The 25,384-nt window shown below is 45.5% G+C and overlaps 1 protein-coding gene across 2 annotated transcripts in view; it reads right to left on the minus strand.

Annotated features, from left to right (window-relative positions):
* The window catches only part of LOC311234056 (spastin-like), a 104,262-nt gene that overhangs the window by 48,348 nt on the left and 30,530 nt on the right, over positions 1 to 25,384 (minus strand). For both annotated transcript variants that reach the window (XM_084321149.1, XM_084321148.1), the window contains exons 2-4: positions 24,560 to 24,643; positions 24,368 to 24,451; positions 5,424 to 5,575 (exon numbers count right to left, since the gene is read on the minus strand). In XM_084321149.1, coding sequence (XP_084177275.1) covers positions 5,424 to 5,575; positions 24,368 to 24,451; positions 24,560 to 24,643 — 320 coding nt within the window. The remainder of the gene's footprint in view (positions 1 to 5,423; positions 5,576 to 24,367; positions 24,452 to 24,559; positions 24,644 to 25,384) is intronic.

Here is a 25,384-nt window from a genome sequence, read left to right on the forward strand (position 1 = left end):
GATACTCAGGGTGATGGTGTTGGAGGTCTGACCGCCCCACCCTGACCGCCTGGGGCCTTTCACTCAGAAAGTCCAGTATCCAGGCGCTCAGAGCGGAGCTCAGACCCAGCTCGATCAGCTTGTCCACCAGTCTGGTGGGGACTATGGTGTTGAACGCTGAGCTGTAGTCAATGAACAACAGTCTCACATAGCCCCCCTTCTGGCGGTCTAGGTGAGAGAGGGTGCTGTGCAGTACTTGGGAGACCGCATCATCAGTGGACCTGTTTGGCCTGTATGCAAATTGCATAGGGTCCATATCACTGGGGAGGGAGGCACAAATGTGATCCTTAACCAGCCTCTCAAAACATTTCATGGCCACAGAGGTGAGTGCCACCGGTCTGTAGTCATTGAGACCTGTTGGGGAGGATTTCTTTGGTACCGGGATAATAGTAGACACATTGAAGCAGGCAGGTACCACGGATTCAGCCAGGGATAGATTAAATATGGTGGTGAACACAGGGGATAGCTGGTTAGCACAGGACTTAAGTATACGTCCTGTTATCCCATCTGGGCGAGCAGCCTTCCTGGTGTTCACCCCCATAAATGCTCTTCTCACACTGTGTTCCGTCAATGAGAGAGCGTCCCCGCCCACCCCCCGCGGATGCCCCCCCCCCCTCCACGACAGCCGGCGCGTCAGTGTCGTCGTTAGCTGGTGAGCTAGCGTCGCCAATGTTTGCATCAAACCGTGCATAGAATGAGTTGAGTTTGTCCACGAGAGAGGCGTCGTCGCTCCCCATTGAGGGGGCGCTGACTTTGTAGTCAGTTATCGTCCGCAGTCCCTGCCATAAGCCTCTTGTGTCATTTTGTGCCATTTGTGCCTCCATCTTGTCAGCATACATCCTCTTAGCAAGTTTAACAGCCTTACGCAGAGTATAGACCAGGGATGGGCAATTATTTTTCCCGGGGGGCCGAATGAGCAACTGAAAATATGTTGGAGGGCCGGGCCAAAATTCCAAACTCAATTATGCATAATATACATTTTATTTCTATATAAAAAGCAGTAAATGGCATTGTTTTGACCCCTGGTAAGAGTGTATGTTATTATTTGGCAATTAAAAGGTGAGGTTAGCTTTCAAAAATATCATTTATTCAAATAGAATTTATTTCCAAAATGATAAACAAAATGTGAAACATTAATAACAAAGGGCATGTATAAAAAAGTGCTATACAAATAAAGTTATTATTTTGAGTTTCATATACTATTGAAACAAGGATTTTCTTAGCTTTCTAAAGACATCACATCATCTTATAGCCAAAATAAACAAGACATGTCACTGAACTGTGTAAAGAAAAGTGTCCCAGTAGCCTTTTTTACTTTTCTGAGCATGTCTCCTCATGTTTGGAAAGTTCTCCTCCTTGAGAGCAGAGTAGAACTCTAGCAGTGATGCTGACTTAAAGTGCTCTTTCAAGTGAATCAGACTGCAGGTCAATGAGTTCAAGCTGAACATCAGTGGGTGCACTATCAACACTGCAGGTAAAGGGAGAGAAAACCAGTTGCATTTCATCCTCAACCTTTTTGAAATCTTGAAAACGCCTTGAAAATTCATCATGCAGTGCTCCCAACATGGATGAGTACCTGTGCCGGTGATCAGCTGATGGTTTGACTTCTTTCAGGGTTTTCATGTGTTTGAGATTGTTGCTGCCTAGTTGCCTTGAAATTAATTGCAACTTTGTCATGAAGGCTTTCACATGGCTATGCATTTCATGAGCAAAAATGCCCTTGCCCTGCAGTTGTGTGTTCAGTAGGGATGGGTACCGTTCACATTTGAACCGATACGGTACCGGTACCGGTGAATTGATACCGGTACCCAACGGTACCTTTTTTCTGTACTTTAGTCTCTAAAATTTTTATCTACCTACCTCAGTTGTGAAAAAAGAAATCCAAACTTCAAATAACCACACTTTCCACCGTTTTCGGCTTGCCCCGACTGCTTTGTTGTTGAATCAAGTCAAATCCTAGGTAAGCGTATATATATGTATAAGCGTGTGAACGTTGACATGAAAAGCGTGTGAACGTTGAGAAAAAAAAAAAAAAAAAAAAATATTAAAAAAAATATATTTTTTGTATTTGTTTTTAATTTTTTTTTTATTATCCCGCGGGCCGTACAATGCCCAGGTCTGGTATAGACTGTTGCCTTATACTCCTCCATATTTTCTGTCTCTCTGCCCAGGTTGTAAGCAGTGGTGCAAGTTTTCAGAGCTGCTCTGATAGTACTATCCACCCACGGTTTCTGGTTCGGGAACACCCTCGCCTTTTTTGTGGGGACGATACTATCAGCTAAAGTTGCTATGAAGCTAACAACAGTATCTGCGAACTCGCTGACGTCACTGGCGCTTCCCTGGAACATTCCCCAGTCTACGTCCTCTAGAGCGTCCTGAAGCGTGGCCTCTGATTGGTCGGACCAGCTCTTTACCTCACGTGACACGACGGCGTCGCGTGATCTCTGCCTGTAAGCCGGAAGTAGGAAAATGGAGTCGTGATCCGAGGTGCTTGTAGCCCCCGCTAATGGTGGAGCCGGTACCGCTTTATAGTCGGCTCTGAACGGGGTGTAGCAATGATCCAGCGTGTTTCCTCCCCTGGTGGAGCAGGCGATGTGCTGAAAAAAGGATGGCATCACTTTCTTCAGATTCGCCTGGTTGAAGTCGCCTGCTATGATCATTGCTGCGTCCGGATGTTTTATCTGGTGGATGTTGAGCTGCTCCTGTAGCTCCGCCAGGGCCCCGACAGTGTTCGCTTGGGGAGGGATGTACACCGCCGTCATGATGATGGTGGTGAATTCTCGGGGGAGATGAAATGGTCGACATTGAATGGAAAGATGTTCGAGATCCGGGGAGCATGAACTGGAGAGTATCTTAATCTCCTTCGGGCTAGTCCAGCCATTGTTTGTGAGGAGACAGACACCCCCGCCAACGCTCTTACCGGAGGCTTCTGTACGGTCCGCTCGGAAGACGGTGAAGGAGTCCGAAGGAGAGACGCTGTGATCCGGAGTCGCTGGTTCCAGCCATGTCTCCGTGAAGCACATGATGTTACAGTCTCTCACTTCTCGCTGGAATCGAACCCTCGCCCGTAAATCATCCATCTTGTTCTCCAGCGAGCGTGCATTTGCCAGAAAAATGGATGGGATCGCCGGACGGTAATCAGATCTTTTTAGCTGTTACGAAGGATCAGATTAAACCGAATATATATATTTATTTATGGATATATATTGAATAGTATTTGTATATCGTTTGATATCCCTTGTATATTCCTTGTACATATACACGGAATATCCCTTTAGTCTACTATAGCCCATAATAGTTCATTCTCTTATTGGACAAGGACCTGGCGCCAGGAGACAAGCCCCTTGGAGCCAAGTTCAATGGTACCGACGAGACATGTCTCTACTAGCCCCGGCTCTGCGCAGGAATACGGCTACCGAAAAGAGAGTGGCACTATTTGTTCACCGTGCATATAAATATGGCGCAAGTAAATGTAGAAGTCCTCTTATCCCTTAGTCCTTTACCCTTCTACCCAACTAAGTAACAGAACGTGAAGCCTCACCCACGATACCGCGTGCGGTGTAGTATGGCCTGTTTGGCCTTAGAATAGCATTGATACCTCGTGCGAATTAATAGCTGAATTGTCAGAGTTTGGCACTGTACCGTCGAGTGCGACGTATTTCTATTAGGTTAATAATAGTCTATTATGTATGGTGCATCGTGCGGTTAGAGTTCTAAAGTGAGCAGCATCCCCATCGCTTCCTCGTGTTATCTAGAGTCTTAACCAGGTTGGGCAGACCACACGTGGCGCTTTTATCCGAGGAGTTCTAGGCGAGGACCGAGTGGACCTGTACATTGGATTACCTACCCGACGACTGCTGAGCCCTATGCGGCATGGAATATATATTTGCTTTGGTACTTTGATTTGTGGAGCGGATAATCGCCAACACCGGTGAGTGTTGGATTTACCCCGAGAGGAGTCAAGGTGAGACGGCGCTCAGACCAGACTGAGGTCGCCTCGCTTCTTCTTCATTGTGGACCTACAGCTACAGCTACAGCCTACAAGAGAGCCAAGGTGTATTCATCTGTGGATCAAGATTCTACTGCACTGTCTTCTGTACCTGAATTCTCTCTAGAAATCGTTGACCAGACGGGCTACTGCCGACGGCTCTCCTACCCCCCCTACCGGCCTACAACCGGGAGGACCCCTTCCAGAATTATCCTGCTATATCATTAAGAGTACCATAGATCTAATTCCCTAAGAGCCAGGTTGTATACTTGCTTCCTGCGTAACCAGAGATTGGACATTCAGTGTTGATTTGCCTACGAGTACTCATTTGCCTTACAAGTGCATTCAAATCATAAATGTAATAGTAACTATTATATGTACCTTTTGCTATATATTAAATATTTGATTATTACCTTTGTGTGGACCCGTTTTCATTGTGGGAAAGTGTTCATCATATTTAGATATCGTGTACTGTATGGCCAGAAGTTAAAGTACATAAAGCGGTAGTGGTTTAATGATACCATACTTATCAATACAGTCAGGGAATTGTACCCCTCAGTTACATTAGCCTTATTCTGATTCCGCTCCTCCTTCCCCTGTGTTTCTTCCTGCCGCCGCCATCTTTGTCCCCCTTCTCTTTGTCTCTGTCCCGCCTGATCTCCAATGGCCAATCTTGGCATAAAGTGTCTCTAAACTCCTCTTTAAGTCCGGAGTTTAGGTCTATAAGTGACTGGCGGTCGTATGACGTCCCTGCCAGTGTAGTTTCCATAAAAAGGGTAGTAAAAATAAACATAATAACTAAAAGTATGCACAATCTTTGCGGAGCAAAACCAACGGCGACTGACCTGGGTCGCGCCATCATCTGCTCAAATGCACCATTTACCATTCATAGCAGCATGGGGGGGCAGAAATTATAATAATAGCAATAGTAGAACATAGTAATAGTAGTGGAATGGCAGCAGGATTCAATCAGTCAGTAATAACAGTGATGATGGCATACATGGTTGGCCATATCATAGTAGCACACTGCACCAGAGTCCGTCCAGTGTTTAGTATTAAGAGTCAGACAGTTCTCAAGTTCTCCAGCCGTTAGCTTTCCAACTATTGGCAGCAGTCCGTGCCCACGGTTGTGGAGCTACTGGCATTCAATGATGTCAAACTGTATGCAACTGCAGATTAGATTGATAGGCTGGAAAAGAAGGACTCACCAATATCACTTTTTCACTACCAATACAGAGTATTAAAATATGAGTATCACTTTTTATTAACGGCTTAACAAACTTTAGACTATTAGTTTTGGGTCAATGGACAAGAATTGAGTATAATCCAGAAGAGATATTGGCCTAATATCCAGTACCTGTATCTCTGTCAGTACTTCCCTAGTGGAAAAAATCACCTTGATGTCAACGGGTCTGGGACAAGGTCTGCCTGTGGTGGAGGGTCTGGACACACCACCTGGTACCGGCTGGCTTTTAGGCTTTGACTGGGGGAAGACACGGGTCGATGCACTCTGAAGATCACTCTTCCTTTTGGACGCCAGCGATGCCTCTGTAAAATGAGAACAGCGTTGATCTTTGTGATGTGATTTTAGATAAAAACAGTGATAATTTTGGCTTTTGGTGAGGCCAGTAAACTCAGAACCCCAAGTCATGAACAAGAGCCTGGTCTGGTAGTCTGTCATGACAGTGTTTCTCTCTCGAGGCAGGTGGCCTCTGCCAGTACCCAGGATGTTGCCAAGACGTCTGAGAACAGATGCACCTTTGTGAAAGAAATTCGCCAGGTGAGATGTAGCAAATATAGTTATATCTTAAAGGAAAACTCCAACATTTTGGGAAATTAGCTTATTTGCCATCTACCCTGGAGTTAGACAAGACGATGCATACCTTTTTCTTCTCTGTGCATGCAGTAAGAGTAGGAAGACGTTGGGAACTAGGCTAATGGAGGAACCTACTTCCAGTGACTGATGCTAAGCTAGGCTAACGGTGCACGTCTTCCTACTCCTACTGCATGCACAGAGAAGAAAAAGGTATGTATCTTAACTCTCCAACATTTTGGGAACTCTGGAGTTAGACAAGAAGATGCATACTAGGGGTGGACGGTATGGTCTAAAATGTATATCACGGTATAATTTGAAGCATAGACGGTAACGGTATATATCACGGTATCAGTGTTTCCGTTAGAATAATTTTTTTTGCCTGATAGGCAGGCTATATAAAGAATGACATCCTCAAGGCATGTAGATTTATAATATTTTAACTTAAAACTAGGCTACTTTTGCGTATAAAGTCATTATATTCCAAATAAAATAAGTCCCGAGTCGAGACTCCGTGCTGCTCCCATTGCAAACAGCGGGGCTGGATTTTGCTAGAAGCATATGTAGCTGCAGAGCCGCAGAGCCAGTGGCTCTTTCAGGTCGTTCAGCCGTTTGGTGGGGGGGCGCTGTTGAGCGGGCCTGTGACCAGACCTGAAAGAGCCACTGGCTCTGCGGCTCTGCAGCTGCATGCTATTTCGCAAATCCACTGCTGCAGCCGTCCTCCCGTCGTTATCATAACACTACACACATATCATAATGTTTACAGCAAACTGTAGTTGATCACCAGGTATGTTTTATTAACGTAGAATAATTCATATAAGAAAAACGATAGGTAAGATCTCTTACCTTTCTCCACTGGTTAAAAATGCAAGGAACTGAAATTGAAACTTGCTGTGCGCCGCGGTGATATGTGTTTATTATGAAATGACAATTGCGTGTTGACACGCCCAGTGCGCCCACTGCGCGAAGCCTCCTAAATAACTTTTTCCAGTTTGCACATATCTATTATCTATGACTAATTCGATCTATTTTTAGGGGCAAATGCGATTGAAATAGTCGCGCTGTGGTTACATGACGTCATTGCTATTTTAGAGCTGCTCTACCGGTTAGACGGTATAGTCAAAATTCATACCGTTTATACCGTATACCGTTTATACCGTCCACCCCTAATGCATACCTTTTTCTTCTCTGTGCATGCAGTAGGAGTAGGAAGACGTTGGGAACTAGGCTAATGGAGGAACCTACTTCCAGTGACTGACGCTAAGCTAGGCTAACGGTGCACGTCTTCCTACTCCTACTGCATGCACAGAGAAGAAAATAATTTAGGTGCACCCAAAAAATTTCGCAGCGCCTTTTGCCACTGCAATAATACATTTTAAGCGTTACCTTTACCATTACCTTTTTTGTCAGTTCCCATACACATAGTAATTTCTTAAGATGTTATGTAAATGATTGTAAAAAATAACATTGTATTACAGTTAGCTCACAAAGTCCAATCCTTCACTTTTTTATGTCTATTTTAACACATTCAGCTCAGCTCCAGTTAGAGCTGTCCCCAAGCCTGTCTTTGGGATTCGAACATTCGCCAGGGTTTTTCGAACGGACGTTTGAACCATCGTTTTTAATCATGCAAACAATTTTCTCCTAAATAGGGAGGTGTAGTCTGACGTCACTTTGTGTACAGTCTCCTAATGTACAGTCTCCTCCCCATATTATGTATATATTCTCTGTTAGGATCTATGGGTAACAGTACTGTATATTTGCTAGGGCTGACCCCTATTAGTCGAATAGTCGACTCTCTAGCGAGGGTGGCGGAGAGGAGGAGCCTTGCTAAGCTCTAGGCCATCAGGGAAAACCCCTCCCACCCACTATACACAGACTTGGCTGACAGGAGGAGCATGTTCAGTGCTAGGCTCACACTACCCAAATGCAGCACTGAACGGCACAGGAAGTCCTTCATTCCAACAGCCATCAGACTATACAATGCATCACTGTGCCTCACTGCATCACTGAGCACAGAGCGGCAGCTCCATAGTGGCAGGAGGCCACGACTAGCGGCCTCCAGGCTCCACAACAGGGGGCAGCGACTGCTGCCAGACATTGACCTAGGACTAATAGGAACCCAAGGAGGACAATACACTACCTGATGCATACTGCACCTTATGTGACACTGTGGATACTGTGAATATATATTTCAGTTAGTTAGATAGTTAATTATATTGACCAATTTGTTTACACTGCTTGTGTTGTTTTTACTACCTGTACCCCCCCCCCCTTCCCCCATGCTCAGTATATTTTTACTGTATTTATTTACTGTATATTTTATTCCATTTTTATTCTATTTTACTCTACTCTTATCCTAGGCAACTTGATTTGATTTGTGTTATTATTCTAATTTGTGACCTGTCCTGTTTAAATGTTGAGCGATTTGCAGTGTCAAATTTCCCATGGGATAATAAAAGTATTTCCGAGCGGCTGCTCCCAGACTGGTAACTGGGAGGAAATGGATCCCATCTGAGGCCGTACAGCAAGCAAAATCTGCTCTCAGGCATGGAGACATTGTAGGACAGGTGCAGCATGGTGTTTGGACTTGGGACAAGTCGACCCACATGGCACAAGGCAACATCAACCCAGAGGAGAAAGCTGGTGGTGGCTCAGGTTCGGCAACAAGAGGAGGCAGACAGATGCGCAAAGGCAGTCTCACAGTCCAAACAGGGCCAATGGACTAGCTGGGAAAACCTGGAGCATCGTAAGCTCACATGGAAGGATCTTTGGGAGATGGAAGGAAGCCAAATCAGCTTCATCATCAGAGCCACCTATGATGTTCTCCCCACGCCCAAGAACCTAAACCAGTGGTTTGGAGAAGATCCTTCTTGTGTGCTTTGCAAAACCCCCGCAACACTGAGGCACATCCTCACCGGCTGCAAAACCAGTTTGTCCCAAGGGCGCTACACCTGGAGACACAACCAGGTCCTAAGACAACTGGCAATCACCCTGGAAGGAAGGAGAACTACCAACAATGCCCTCCCTCCCCCAATGCCTAGACACTCAAACACCACTTCTTTTGTAAGAGCAGGACAGCTCCCAGCAAAGCCATCTGCAAGAGTGGAGGCAACCCTCCTGGACACTGCCCGGGATTGGAGAATGCAGGTTGACTTGGACCAGAAACTAATCTTTCCGCCTGAGATAATTACAACTAACCTCAGGCCGGACCTGGTCTTGTGGTCAACCTCCCAGAAGTCTGTATTCATTGTGGAACTAACTGTACCATGGGAGGCTGCAGTTGGTGAAGCATATGAACGTAAACGACTGAAGTACTCCGACATAGCAGCCGAGGCAGAACAACGCGGCTGGCGTGCCCAGGTGCTTCCGGTGGAGGTTGGTTCTAGAGGCTTTGTTGCCATGTCCACAACCAAGCTTCTTAAGGGGATGGGAGTGCGAGGACAGGCATTCCGACAAGCTGTCAAAACACTGTCAGAGGCTGCCGAACGAAGCAGCAGATGGCTATGGATTAAGAGAAAGGACCCCAATTGGGCTGCAAAATGACCATCGAGGGGTAAAAGCAGAGGGGGGCACACCTGGGACGCCAGGTGTTGCCGTTGAGCCCTTCGGAGGTGTCGTGGGCCTGTCAACGAAACACCAATGAAGGAGGGTGCCCACCTGAAGACCCCAGTGAAGCTTTTACCACTACCCCATTCAAAAAAGTGCTGATTATCTAAGGGATTATAATATCTAGTCCTATAAGCTCAACTATTCTATTATAGTCGACTGCCAACCTCTTAGTCGAATGCAAAAATATATATATATATTATAATTATTATTATTATTATTTGTTTTTTTATCATTCTTTCCAAAAGAAAAGAGGCCTAGAAGTGTGGCTAACGCTAATGACACGCATACCAGAGGCTAACTGCCTAAGAAAACAGGCACAGAGGCACTGAAAGAGGATTTCACCCATCTAATGAAGACACTAGACTAGACAAATATCAAGATGTATCCATCAGTGGACCAATTGCATGCTTTTGCAGAGGACAAGAAGCCTTCCGTCGACTCCTTTAGACATTAAGCACCCCCACAGCCCAAATGGAATGATATATATATAACAAAAAAATATATATTATTATTATTCTTTTTTTTTTTCAAAAGAAAATTCTCATAGTCGACTCAAATTGATGGAAATCTGTCTCAAGACGGAACGCTTTAATGTCTGAGTACTGCATTTTGCCATCTGGACACATGCAATATGAAATATTAATATAGAATATCAGGCATATAATTACCTTATTAAGTCATACCTCTATGGATCTACACAGATTTCCACTTTCCAATGGCAGAGTTAAATCTGGATTTAAGGAATTTAAGAAATCTGGGACAGGAAGTCCTTCATTCCAACAGCCATCAGACTATATAACGCATAACTGTGCCTCACTCACTGGCCACAGAATGACATTAAAATGTTGTTTTGTTTGACTTATAACTGTATATTTTAGAATGTATATCCCTAACTGTATTTTTATTCTTATTTGTGATTTGTGATTTTTGACAACTTAAATACTTTTTTTTTTCTTTTTTAAATCACTTTTTCTCCTTATTTTTCTCCCATCCCAATTTCGTGTTTCCAATTCTCCCCTCCCCTGTCTTGAACGTTGCTCGACTATGCCCTCCACTGGTCGGGTGTAGGGAGGATAGAAGCCTTGCATCACGTGTCCCCTCCGCGTGCATACTTTACCCAAGGCAGTTGTCCTTCCGCGTTCGGTTTGCGCGCCCTGATTGGCCTCTCAGCGCCCAATCGCGTTAGCCCTACTATCGCCACACTACTCGCTCAATATACTACTATGCGCTGTGCTCTGCTCGCTCAATATACTACTATGCGCTGTGCTCTGCTGTGCTTACACTTGATGCAATACATGATACTAACTAGAGAGATTAGCGTCACATACAGGGCTTGACGTTGACACCTGCCCACCTGCCCAGGGCTAGTGAAAATGCTGAGTGGCTAGTGACTTTGGAAAACCACTAGCCACAGTGGCTACTGGCTAGTGAGCCAAAAAGTTAACGTCAAGCCCTGCATAGGTGTGTCAATGATAATGTTCACGGCGTTTGGAGCAATACTATAATTGCTAGGTTCAACACAGCCAAGGCATAGGTGTGTCAATGATAATGTTCACGGCGTTTGGAGCAACAATGTAATTGCTAGGTTCAACACAACTCTTCCACATCTACACCCTCCATCTTGTCCCAGTCAGCCGTTGCCCCAACTGGAGCTCCTTTTGCGGCTGAGTCACTGGTCGCAGGCAGTAGTAAACAATGGAGTCAACAGTCAGAAGCACAGTTGTACAGTTGGCGTGTAGCAGTATGATTACAATGATACTGTCCCCAGCAGGGGTTAGTGAAGAAGAAATTACCTATATTTATAACTTTTTGGGTGGGGGCGCGAGTGCGGGGAATTTTGGCTAGTGAAAATGCTGAATGGCTAGTGACTTTGAAAAACCACTAGCCACAGTGGCTAGTGAGCCAAAAATGTTAACGTCAAGCCCTGGTCACATAGCTGGCCTTTTTCTGAAAACCCAAGCACATATTGTTCCATAGCATATGCCTTCAGTTGATCATGACATCCTCTCTTACATTGACGATTAAAAAGCCTCCATAATTTAGTAAATAAAGCTGTAGCCAGCCAGCTAGCATTGATGCTATTCAAAATGCTATCCACATTAGGTGATGCAATACACGATACTAACTAGAGAGATTAGCGTCACATAGCTGGCCTTTTTCTGAAAACCCAAGCACATATTGTTCCATAGCATATGCCTTCAGTTGATCATGACATCCTCTCTTACCTTGTAACAGAGCGGCTTTAACCTGCCTGGTAAAAGTGCGCCTGTCCCTTTATGGCTGTCAATTACGGATGCGCTCATCTGAGCTCTGATAGCGGATAAGAGGAGAGACGTCAGACGGTGGTGGGTTGGCCTTGTGAGACGTGAGATTTGAGACAGGAGAACATGATGCGGAAGTGAGAGCGGCGAGTTGGATGTTGTTTCACTGAAGGAAGACGTGCAGCCGATATAAAGAGCAAGGAGAACGTGAACCGTAGTTAGATAACGTTGAAAACGCGCAAGTAAACCTCACCTGACACGGGATGGATGACCAACGTGGATAGTCCGGACGTCTACGACCTGATCATCTTCACCCAACGCGAACTTCGGTGCGGTAGGGTACACGCTGCACTGTGTTTGTTTTGCTCCTGTTCCGAGGCTGTGACGCAAGCGTCTCCGACTCCAACATTACACCCTCCAAGCTTCCTAGTTCCTACCAGTGGCTACACATAGCCCAGGCCAAACGCCCCTCTCTCTTTCTCCCTGCACTCTCCAGCCCAGGCCAAACGCCTCTCTCTCTCTCTCTCTGCACTCTCCAGCCCCAGGCCAAACGCCTCTCTCTCTTTCTCCCTCTCCCTGCACGCTCCAGCCCCAAGCCAAACACCCCTCTCTCTCTCTCTGCAACCTCCAGCCCCAAGCCAAATGCCCCTCTCTTTCCCCTGCTCTCGCATCTCACACACACACACACACACACACACACACACACACACACACACACACACACACACACACACACACACACACACACACACACACACACACACACACACACACACACACACACACACACACACACACACACACACACACACATATATATATTTTCTTTAGAGACTTTCTATTTTTTCATTCATTCGCTCAGTTGCGTTGCGGTCATCACGAACTCTTGAAAGTTGGAACTATTGGCAAACACATATACCTGTTTACGAAATTAACTGAACTGAGTGAACGGACTGGTTTATGGGAGTTTAATCACAGGCTGGTCTGAAAATGAATTGTTTTGTGTTATGAAATGTTTGCTTATGATTTTGACTTTAATCCAATACATGGACATTTTGACACTTTGAGCATGACTCCTGAGTGTTTCTTTGTTAGCAAACTAACATAGGATTTAGCTTGCCCATTAGTCCAGGCCTACTATTAATCAAATTATTATATTATTTGTCTATTATGTGGTACAGTCTTATGCCGGAGCTATAGGCCTAATTAATCAAATCAAAAAGGTCATTTGATCTTCATTGGCAGGGTTTGGCCCTGTCTGGCGCCCAACGGTAAATGTTATAGGCACTATAAGTGGACACCGCTACATAAAATGGGGCCCAACGTGGGGCTCTACGGAACCAAGGTTTAAAGGTACTGTGTTAAAAAAATATATATACAGATGTTACTTTGTTATTTTGTTTAAAGGTGCATGGCACTATCTTCTTTAAAGGTGCATTATGCTATTTTGGTTAAAGGTGCATGGCACTATTTTCTTTAAAGGTACATTACCCTATTTTGTTTAAAGGTGCATGGCACTATCTTCTTTAAAGGTACATTACCCTATTTTGTTTAAAGGTGCATGGCACTATCTTCCTTAAAGGTGCATTACGCTGTTTTGTTTAAAGGTGCATGGCACTATTTTCTTTAAAGGTGCATTATGCTGGGGAGCTCCAGTAGCTCACCGCGTATCTCGGCGCTATTTCGGCGTCGGGGACAACCGTGCGCGTCACGGATCTGGGGTACACGAGTTCGACTCCCGGACTCGCCGTATTTTCTCAGAGTGTCTTCCCCTGATCTATATCCCATTCAACCTGTTTCTGTCGGTCATGCTTGACCAGAAAAAGCGATAAACGCTAAAAAATTAAGTTTAAAAAAAAAAAAAAAGTGCATTATGCTTTTGGTGCAGTTGACAACTTTTGAAAAGTGAAAAAATTTATATTGTGAAGGTTTGAAGCATTGCTCGGCTATGTGGGTTCATTAATGTGCTGTGTGCTGCTCTAAATATTTGATTTTGGGTTTATAACCTTACATAAAGCACATTCTCCCCACTGATTTCACAATGTCTAATGGCGCTGAGGCTGCACCTGTACCAAGCAACCTGCCTCCAAACCCACCAGACCTAGACACAAAAACAGAAGGTCTAGGGTTGGATCTAAAGGGACCAGACCTTCCAGATGTTGATACTCCCTTAAAGTCTGATACTGAGAGACCTGACCAAAGGGGTATTATACAAATGAGATTTGAGAATTTTCAACGTCAAAGGGGGGAGGAGTCTCCAATGCTATTCCTGGCGACAAAGCCTAAAGATGGTGTGCATTTTCAGGAACCACTAAACAACCTCCAAACGGACCCTGCTTCACTAACAGGAACAGAGGAAACCAATGTTCTTCTGCAACCTGGAAAATTCTCAATCGACTCTGGAGAACACAAGACTGCCTCTTCGGACTTCATGGCTTCCCCAAACTCCGACACCTTGTCCCCAATTGACTTACCAGGAGTCATGGCTACCCCGGCAAGGGATTTGAACCAACTGGCTTACCAAACTCAGGGAAATTGGTTACAGTTGTGTCAGACAATGGATCAGCAGAAATTGACAATGCAAAAATTTACCAAATATGTGCAGGACTTCAATAACCGCTCTGACATAAGAATCCAAGCTATTGGGGGAGCTCCAGTAGCTCACCGCGTACCTCGAGCGCTATTTCGGCGCCGGGGACAACCGTGCTCGTCACGGATCTGGGGTAGCAAGTTCGATTCCCGGACAAAGCCGTAACTTCCTCAGAGTGTCTTCCCCCCATCTGTACCCCCATTCAACCTGTTTCTGTCGGTCATTCTTGACCAGAGAAAAAGCGATAAACGCAAAAAGAACCAGCGGAATGGTCAAAGTAAAAAAAAAAAAAGAATCCAAGCTATTGGAAATCAGTCAGTGGCAAACTATAATCATCTCAAGACATGCATCGTCACCCTCCATGATAATGTGTTGAAGGAAATGGAGAATCTGGCCAAAACCACCAAAATCATAATGGCTGATGAGAATCAGGCATCTGAACAAACTCTCACCCAGCAGATTAATTTCATGGTGGTACAGTCCCAAGTAGAAGTTCAGAAGGAAATCAAAGAGGTGAAACAAGCCACACAGGAAGGAGTGGATAGGTTATCCAAAGGAGTGGACTACTGTATTACACAGGTGACTCGGGTAAACAGCCAACTGGAGGAGATGAGAGTAAAGATGAAAGAGCAATCGGATAACCACGAGAGCAAAGTTCTCTCTATGGAAATGAAACTGGATGCTCTCGATCTAAAACTCACTAACATTCCTCCCACCTCACTGTTTCATCCCCCAACCTATCAGGGATTGCCTACAGGCTCTATTTTCACACAACCTTCAGCATTCAGTACAGGTTCTCCGCTGGCAACGGCCAGCTCAAGTACTGTACCAACCACGGTACCAACCACTGCTCCAACCACATTATCTACAAGAGCAGTCATCACCAAGAGTATCAAGCTGACTTTTCCAACCTATGGAAAGCTAGATGATGACCCTGATCCACTGAATTATCTGACCAAATGCCATGATTTTCTGGCTCTACAGCCCTTATCCGACTGGGATCTCCTGGCAACATTCAGAACCGTGCTTCATGGTACAGCTCGTGACTGGTGGGAGATTGCCAGATCCTCTGTAACTACATGGAGCCAATTTGAAACTGCTTTTATGTCTGCTTATCTAACTTATCTAACCTAACTGATGATTATGAAGATGAGTTAGCAGACCGAATCAGAACAAAAATCCAAGGAGAGAAGGAAACTATAAGGGACTTCGCTTTCTCTTATAGGGCCCTCTCTCACTGAAGAGCTCATAGTAAAAATGATTTTTAAAAACATCAAACCGTATCTTGCAAGTCAACTCCAAGGCCGAGTTCAGACCACCGAGGAGTTGGTGCGTCTGGGGATCCAACTTGAAAGAGATCACGAGCTCCAACTTGAGTATGACAAGAGGACCAACTTAAGAGCTCCTCAAACTCAGAATAGGACGCCCAGCATTCCAAATCGAGTCCAGGATGGACCGCCTGTGATGTGTTGGAGATGTAAGGGACAACATCCTCCTGGATCTTGTCCCCAATATACACCTCCTGACCACTCCAAATCTTTCAATCGACAACAAAAAACCTATTCTGCGCCGAAAGGTCAACACCCAAGTAACAGCTTGGTGTCCACAGCTGTCACCTCAAAACGACGTGACAATCAGCACAACCTTCCGTGGAGAACCTCTCTCAGAGTACTTCAAAACAAAGTTCTCCTTGTGGCCCACCTACCCTATTGGTGGTACCCATCACTCTGGGAGCCTGGCGGGGAAAGGCTGTCTTGGATACAGGTGCAAGTTATACCCTTCTCCATGAGTATCTATGGGCGGAGCTCAACAGAACCAAAGAAGAGCTTACTCCCTGGGAAGATGGACCTTTGTATCTTGCTAATGGACAGGCACAAGTTCCACTTGGTTGGGGGAAGCTGGAAATCGACCTTCACGGGAAACTCTTCACCTTACCAGTAGTCGTGCTGGATCAGAGAGGCCTGGCTTTTGGAGTTGTCCTGGGGTTGGACTTAATTTCTCTCAGTGGGCTACAAATCAAAGTGGCAGACGGGGAGTATAGTTTCAAATCTAACCCTGCCGAGGTATTTCCATTTCAACCAGGTAGTGCAAATGGTCCTAGGAAGGAGAAACGACACTACCCCATGAAAATTATGCCTGATAAGTGCTCTTCCTCCTCCTGTGTTGACGCTGGAACCTGTACGCCTGGATGCGAAGGAGTAATCCACAATGCTGTCACACAAGCGCAACTGCAAGATGATGAAAAGGAGCAGTTAAGAGGAATTCTTGAGTCGTACCCCAAAGTGTGCACAAATGAGGCGGGGAGAACTGATGTGCTACTTCACAAGATATACCCCACCACCAATGTGCCGATCAAACAAAGGCCTTACAGGATGTCTCCGGGAAAGCAAGCCATTGTGGAGGAACAACTGAAAGATATGCTAAGTGCGGGGATCATCGAACCATCATACTCAGGATGGGCCTCCCCAGTGGTGCTGCCTCCAAAGAAGGATGGAGGTCACCGGTTTTGTGTGGACTTCAGACGGGTCAATGCGGTGACCGAAACTGATGCGTATCCGCTACCCAACATCAACGAGATCCTTGAATCACTCTCTGGATCAGTGATCTTCTCTACGATTGATCTCAACAGCGGCTATTGGCAAGTGCCCATGGATCCAGAGAGCGAGTCAAAAACTGCATTCATCACATCTTGTGGGTTGTACCACTTCAACGTAATGCCTTTTGGACTGAAAAATGCTCCTGCGACATTCCAAAGACTAATGGAGACTGTCTTGAGAGATCTCCGTGGTCATATCTGTCTCATCTACCTCGACGATATCATTGTTTATTCTACGTCTGTGACGGAACATTTCCAGCATCTACAGCAAGTCATAGAGAGGCTTGCAAAAGCAAATCTGACCATCAACCTGAAGAAGTCCAAGTTCTGCCTCCAGGAAATAAAGTTTCTTGGACACATCGTCAGTGCCAAGGGAGTTTGTGCTGACCCTGACAAGGTTGAGGCCATCCGAACCTATCCAGTTCCAAAGAATATCAAAGAGGTTCAGCGGTTCCTGGGGTTTGCCGGATGGTACCACAGATTCGTTCCAGGATTCTCCAAGATTGCTGAGCCGATCAATGATCTAAAAAAGAAAGGGCGACCATTCATATGGAGTTCTGAGTGCCAGAATGCATTCAACAAACTGAGGGAATGTTTGTCATCTCCTCCTATCTTGGGTCATCCCAACCCAGATCATCCTTTTCTTGTATACACTAATGCAAGTGATACTGGTCTTGGAGCCATACTGACCCAGAAGAAGGAAGGTGGTACTGAAGAGGTGCTGGCGTACGCAAGTCGGACATTAAACCGAGCAGAAAGCAACTATTCTGCAACAGAGAAAGAGTGCCTTGCAATCATTTGGGCTCTGGAGAAATGGCAGCACTATCTGGAACCACGACTCTTCACTGTCATCACTGATCACTCTGCCTTACAGTGGGTCCTGAGATCCATGAAGACTACAAGTCGTTTGATCAGGTGGGCTCTGTGACTTCAGCGATTCGACTTCATCATTGAATATCGAAAAGGAAAACTGAATAGTGCTCCAGATGCACTTTCCAGGATTCCAACAGGTGCTGGATGCAACCTGTATTCCGGCAAGAAGGATTCTGGAACACTTCCGATATCCCTTGCACAGATATGGGAGGAACAACACAAAGATGCCAAGATTGAGACCATCTTTAAAGCTCTGGCAGAGGAAGGAAGTTCTGTGGAAAATGACTACGCAGTCCTGGAAGATAAGGTGTACCGAAAAACACAAGGACAAGATGGACAGTTTCATTATCGGGTCTATGTCCCAGCAACCCTGATTCCGCAAGTCCTCCAGGCTTACCATGAGAACCCGCTATGTGGACATGGGGGTATCTACAAAACCTACAAGAGGCTTCAAGAAGTGGCATTCTGGCCAGGAATGTGGACCGATGTCAAGGCACATGTTAAATGCTGTGTGAAGTGTCAGAGCCTGAAGTCCAACAACAGGAAGCCTGCAGGAATGATTCAGCAACATTCAGTAAAGGGACCAAATGAGTTGCTAGGAGTGGATATAATGGGACCCCTTCCACGCAGTCCAGAACAAAATGAATATCTTCTTGTCCTAGTGGACTATTTCACAAAATGGGTGGAATTCTTCCCCATGCAACAAGCAAACTCACAGACAATCGCCCGCATACTGAAGAAAGAAATCTTTACGAGATGGGGTTCCTAGTTCCTAGGTTTTGAGTAACTGATGTTCACCACCAAAGGTGGTTTTTCACAATGGGGGGAGAGTGGCGAGTTGGATGTTGTTTCACTGAAGGAAGACGTGCAGCCGATATAAAGAGCAAGGAGAACGTGAACCGTAGTTAGATAACGTTGAAAACGTGCAAGTAAACCTCACCTGACACGGGATGGATGACCAACGTGGATAGTCCGGACGTCTACGACCTGATCATCTTCACCCAACGCGAACTTCGATGCGGTAGGGTACACGCTGCACTGTGTTTGTTTTGCTCCTGTTCCGAGGCTGTGACGCAAGCGTCTCCGACTCCAACATTCCCCTCTCCAAGCTTCCTAGTTCCTACCGGCGGCTACACATAGCCCAGGCCAAACGCCCCTCTCTCTTTCTCCCTGCACTCTCCAGCCCAGGCCAAACGCCTCTCTCTCTCTCTTCTTTTGTTGCCCGTCCCCTTTTATGTCAGATAGTGCAAAGTTTAGTTTTATGTCATCTTGACTATTGCTCTGCGATGTGGTCATCTGCTGCCAGTGGTGACCTCAGGAAGCTCCAGGTGGTCCAGAACAGGGCAGCACGGTTGGTACTGGGCTGCTCACTAAGGTCTAATGTGAGCCGTATGCATGCCCGCCTCTCTTGGCTTAACGTTGAAAATAGATTGTCTTTTAATATGCTTGTGCTGTTCAAGTTGGTCATGAGCAGTAAGACTCCTGTTTTTATACATAATCAGATTGTTTTTAGTAATACTGTGCATGAGCATTACACTAGAGGTTCCAGTAGTGGGCAGCTTGAATTGCCAGGTCCTAGAACCAGCGCTCTGGGGAGATATTTTATATTTAGAGCATCATCTGTGGAATGGCCTGCCTCGGAACCTCTGCTGCATTTACAGTAGATTCACTTTTAAAAAGAATCTTAAATTGTTTTTAAATTGTTTTTAACACTGTAAAGTGGTTTTTTGTTTTTGTTTTACACTAATGTAATTTTAGCTATATTAATTGTTACAGTAGGTTCATTATGCATTGTGTGTACTGACTTTTAATAATTTTGTTTTTTTTGCAATGGTGATTGTTTTTGTGTTTTTTTGTGTGTGGACCCCAGGAAGACTAGCTGGTTGCTATCGCACCAGCTAATGGGGATCCCTAATAAAATAAAATCAAATCAAAAAATCTCTCTCTTTCTCTCTGCACTCTCCAGCCCCAGGCCAAACGCCTCTCTCTCTCTCTCTCCCTGCACGCTCCAGCCCCAAGCCAAACACCCCTCTCTCTCTCTCTGCAACCTCCAGCCACAAGCCAAACGCCCCTCTCTTTCCCTTGCTCTCGCATCACACACACACACACACACACACTTTCTTTAGAGACTTTCTATTTTTTCATTAATTCACTCAGTTGCGTTGCGGTCATCACGAACTCTTGAAAGTCGGAACTATTGGCAAACGCATATACCTGTTTACGAAATGAACTGAACTGAGTGAACGGACTGGTTTATGGGAGTTTAATCACAGGCTGGTTCGAAAATGAATTGTTTTGTGTTATGAAATGTTTGCTTATGATTTTGACTTTAATCCAATACATGGACATTTTGACTCTTTGAGCATGACTCCTGAGTGTTTCTTTGTTAGCAAACTAACCTAGGATTTAGCTTGTCCATTAGTCCAGGCCTACTATTAATCAAATTATTATATTATTTGTCTATTATGTGGTACAGTCTTATGCTGGAGCTATAGGCCTAATTAATCAAATCAAAAAGGTAATTTGATCTTCATTGGCAGGGTTTGGCCCTGTCTGGCGCCCAACGGTAAATGTTATAGGCACTATAAGTGGACACCGCTACAACCTTGACGATTAAAAAGCCTCCATAATTTAGTAAATAAAGCTGTAGCCAGCCAGCTAGCATTGATGCTATTCAAAATGCTATCCACATTAGCTACATAGCTAACCAACTAAATACAATACAGTGGTATCCTGAGGTAACGTTTTTTTTTTATCGGTTAATTTTTGTTTTATAGCATTTTGAAAAGCCCTCGTTTTCAAGGAAAATATAAAGATTCCATGATAAAAGACATTTACTGGAATATTCTAGAATACACAAAAACGTTTTTCGGCCTATTTATGAATCGTTTTCAAATAAACGCTAGATTATCGATAGTATATGTGTACGTATGCACGCTATAGACGCAAGCTGAAAAATCGATTCTCTTATTTCCTCATCAGCGATCGCGCACACAGACACATCACACATAGGGCAAACGCTGAGATCTCAGCGAATACAACTCTGATTATCCCAAGACTGGTAAAATAGATTCCTTACCTCAGATCAGATGTTCTCCAAAAAGATTATTCCAATTCCTGATCGCCATTCCAAATATTGATCACGCTTATTGATTGATTATTGGCTGCTGTGAATATATATTCCAGGCTGATTCCCGTCCCGCGATGACTTCCATGTTGATCAGACTTCTTGCCAGCACAAGGAGCCAGCTGGCTCCGCCTCTACATATCTACAGATCCCAGGTCAGTCTAAGCGACTGACCTGCAGTTACACAGGGATAGACGATAGGGGGCGCTTTTTTCCCATTCTGAGCTCCTGTAGGGGCTGGTGTACCAACAAGAGACTCAGTTGATGAAATATGATTTCAGATCGCTAATAAAACTATATTTGTCGTCATGGGCACTCAACGGGGGGGCTGATAAAACTAGATATGTCGTCCGTGGCACTGAGAGGGTTAACGTGATTCCATCAACACAACATAAATGTTCAAAACACGACAAGACAGTTTGCATCACTTCCCACGGTTCTCGGCACTTATTCTACCGGTAGTGCGGTAGTTGTTGCCACGGTATTGGGTCTTTGGGTGAATACTTCATTGGCGGGGAAGAAGAACACTGATAGGGGTGTGTGGACCGTCCTGCGAGCCCCAGGCCACCGTCCCGCGAGCCCCAGGCCACCGTCCCGCGAGCCCCAGACCACCGTCCCGTGAGCCCCAGGCCACCGTCCCGCGAGCCCCAGGCCACCGTCCCGCGAGCCCCAGACCACCGCCCCGTGGCCCGAGGTCACCGTCCCGCGAGCCCCAGGCCACTGTCCCGCGAGCCCCAGACCACCGCCCGCGAGCCCCAGGCCACCGTCCCGCGAGCCCCAGACCACCGGCCTGCGAGCCCCAGAAAACCGCCCGCGAGCCCCAGGCCACCGTCCGCGAGCCCCAGGCCACCGTCCCGCGAGCCCCAGGCCACCGTCCCGCGTGCCCCAGACCACCGCCCCGCGAGCCCCAGACCACCGCCCGCGAGCCCCAGACCACCGCCCGCGAGCCCCAGACCACCGCCCCGCGAGCCCCAGGCCACCGTCCCAGGCCACCGTCCCGCGAGACTTGTTTCCCGTGCGCCTAAAATTATACCTGGTCTCGTCCCGTGGGGCTCCCGGGACGGTGGCCTGGGGCTCGCGGGACGGTCCACACACCGCTATCAGTGTTCTTCTTCCCCGCCAATGAAGTATTCACCCAAAGACCCAATACCGTGGCAACAACTACCGCACTACCGGTAGAATAAGCCACCCAGCCGCACCTACCTAAATGCTTATTGTGAGCGATCTGTAGTGCTGAATTTCCCTCAGGATCAATAAAGTACTTCTATTCTATTCTAATTAGTACCACCAGGCGCCCGATAGAGTGCAGCAAAGACAGTAAATGAAATCTACTGTAAGTAGTTACTTTTGTATAATGGCGATAGATCACCGGATTGAAACAGTTTTTTTTCTAGACGTTCACAGAAAGGTAAAGAAACAATATTTTATGGTAACAATGTTGAGGTTTGTTTGACCCGTGAGATATAAACACGATTCACACACATTCAGTCCATCGAAAGCCCTGGGTCTCCTCCTGTGCTTCCTGTTCTACCGTCTAAATAATCAGATTTCCTATGCAATGTGCAGAGATTCTTATACGCACATATTTAGCTAATAACACTAAAAAGCCTTGCTAAACAAACAGTTATTTATATACCCCCCCCCCAAGGGGCAGTGCACATTAATCAACATCTAATGAGTTAGCTAGTTTTCATCTGTAGTCCCTGCCTACCGTAGTGCTGAAAATATACACTTTCCGAGTGCTGTTTTGATAGGGTTAGGGTCTTTACTCTTGGCTACATTTGAAACAGAAACACACTTAATACGGACTGTATTGATCTATTTGTGCAACGTTAAATAAATCTCAGCCCGGTAAGCATGAATTGAGGATGACGGCAAAATTCAAAGACTTGTTTCCACTGTGGTTTTCAATGTGTACCAATGTGTATCAATGTGTACCAATGTGTACGGGTAGCCAAGGCAACATCTGACAAACAGAATAGCTTTGCATTAAAAATGCATGAAAATTATTCTTAGGTCACTTTCACACCTGAGCTCTGTGCTCCGCTTTAAGCAAACCCCTGTTTCCTTGAATAGTGCTGTTGGTTTGGTGTGGAAGCTCAGTGGAACTCTGGTTGTGGACCAGACCAACAGACTCTGGTCCGCCTGAGAACTTGGGTCTCGGTTCTCTTCCAAGTGAACCCTGGTGCAGTTAGTTTGAGGAGGGAAAGCAAACCGAACCGAAAGCAGGAAAAGACCCATAAAATCACACATTTAATTAAGCTGATTGCAGGTTTTGTTGACATTTCCCGTATTTGTCCCAATGTGTGGTTTTTCATCGTCATGTTCTTATTTTCACAGCTGGTACATTAAAAATAACCAAATAATGTCAAGATACCAAACAAATACCTTGCATGGTTCACGTGGCAGTAGGGTAGACAGTGGCACATAATTCATTACCGACGGTGAATTGGAAAACATATAACACACAAAATTACATTTGTGCAAACCAAGGTCCACATGCAGCTGGAGCATCAGGTTATATAATCTCCCGTTTACCAAAAAAGTTGTATAGCGAGCGACATGAATGAAATGGGGCTTTGTATGAGGGATATGTGTTGCCAGATTAGATTGAGAAACAGTCTTATCTGCTTCATATACACTATGATTAATTATTCCTGCACATCCTGGCAACCCAGAGTAAATGTACATCTCCTCAGTGCATGTGTGCTGTCAGCCTTTGGTGAAAAGGAATGAGGACAAAACTACCAAAAGAAATACTCCCCTTTTTCACAGCATAATGTTGGCAGGTATGGGATTTAAAATGATGTCCACTAAAAGGCTGACCTGCGTGATAATAACATAGCTTTGTAGAGAGTTCGGTGCGCTTGACAATGTGCAGTATGAAAGATAACTCAAACAAATTAAAAAAAATGCAGCAATGTTGCAACTTCACCCATAACAGGTTCAGCGCCAGAGGTCGCTATGGGCGTATGGCCGTTGTGTGCCAGCACTCTGTTCAATGGGGATAAATTCCGGTGTTTGCAGTGCTAAAAGTAACTATATTAAATATTATAGCTATGGATCTAATAACATAGTCGATTGTCAGTGAGTTTCTTCCGGTCAACATGCAAAGAACAGATAATTTTTTCATCCACACATTTCCGTTTTATACCGTGGTGAATAGGAGTATAGTTCTAGAGTGATTCTGTGTAATCCCGGGAAACTACGCCAAACAGCGTTTTACTGCATTTCATTATAAATCATGCCATTTCTCGCCTGGATCAATAATCAATCTGAGATCAACGCTAGATTATCGGTATTGTGTTTCATCATGGGTTTGGCGCTCAAGTTAACCCGACTTATCCCAGGTCTGGCGTCCAATGTGATAAAGGTCAGACTGGTCTAAAGGTCAGACTGGTCTAAAGGCCTTCGTAGTCTATCGCGGGTCTTTTAGACAAATCTGAAGCCACCCAATCGGTCACTTACCTAAAAGCGCAAGCCTGTCTTTTGCCATGGTGAGATTGGTGACCATTTTAGCTTGAAGTCTCTTCGCCCGCTCTTTTTGCTCTCCTGTAAAACATGAACACGAAGCCAAAGGCTAAAGCAGGTCTACATACAGATACAGCAGGCAATGACGTATCGACTGTCTAGCTACTTGGTTAATGAGTCAGACGTCACCTTGTCCTGACACCTGAACCGCAATTCCCCTTTCAAGCTCCATGATGCCTTTCTTGTACCACTGGACGGCCTCATCCTTCACCCCTGCAATGAGAGAGAGAGAGAGAGAGAGAGAGAGAGAGAGAGAGAGAGAGACAGAGAGAGAGACAGAGAGAGAGACAGAGAGAGAGACAGAGAGAGAGAGAGAGAGAGAGAGAGAGAGAGAGAGAGAGAGAGAGAGAGAGAGAGAGAGAGAGAGAGAGAGAGAGAGAGAGAGAGAGAGAGAGAGAGTGAGTGAGTGAGTGAGTGAGTGAGTGAGTGAGAGAGGACTGGCAGCTACACACTACATGAATCATGAATAATAGTGACTGTAACTGAGGGGTACAATTCCCTGACTGTATTACTAGATATGATACTTACTACCACTACCTTTGTACTTAATATTCGGCCACCCAGTACACGGCATAAATATATTATGATGAACACTGTCACGTAGATGAAACGGATCCAACACAAATGTACGAATTAGAAATAGGTCTTTATTTCTACACAGCGATGGTGTGTAGAGCAAGCACTTAATCAAATCAATCACATTTATGAATGGAATTAGTATGCACTTTTATGGCAAGAGTACTCGTCGGTATATCAATAGAGAATGTCCAATCTCTGAAGGCGCAGGTGGTACATATACGACCTGGAATAGTTTAAGGAATAACAGCAATGATACTTTAATGATTATATACTGGATACACTAGGGGGGGTTAATCCGGTCGCTTGTAAGCCGACAGGAGTAGAAGGGGGGGGGGGGGTAGAATCCGGCTGCCTCATCCGGCCAAGGGTATCCCA

The sequence above is a fragment of the Notolepis coatsorum genome (assembly GCF_963971535.1).
Source record: "Notolepis coatsorum genome assembly, chromosome: 9".
NCBI lineage: Eukaryota > Metazoa > Chordata > Actinopteri > Aulopiformes > Paralepididae > Notolepis > Notolepis coatsorum.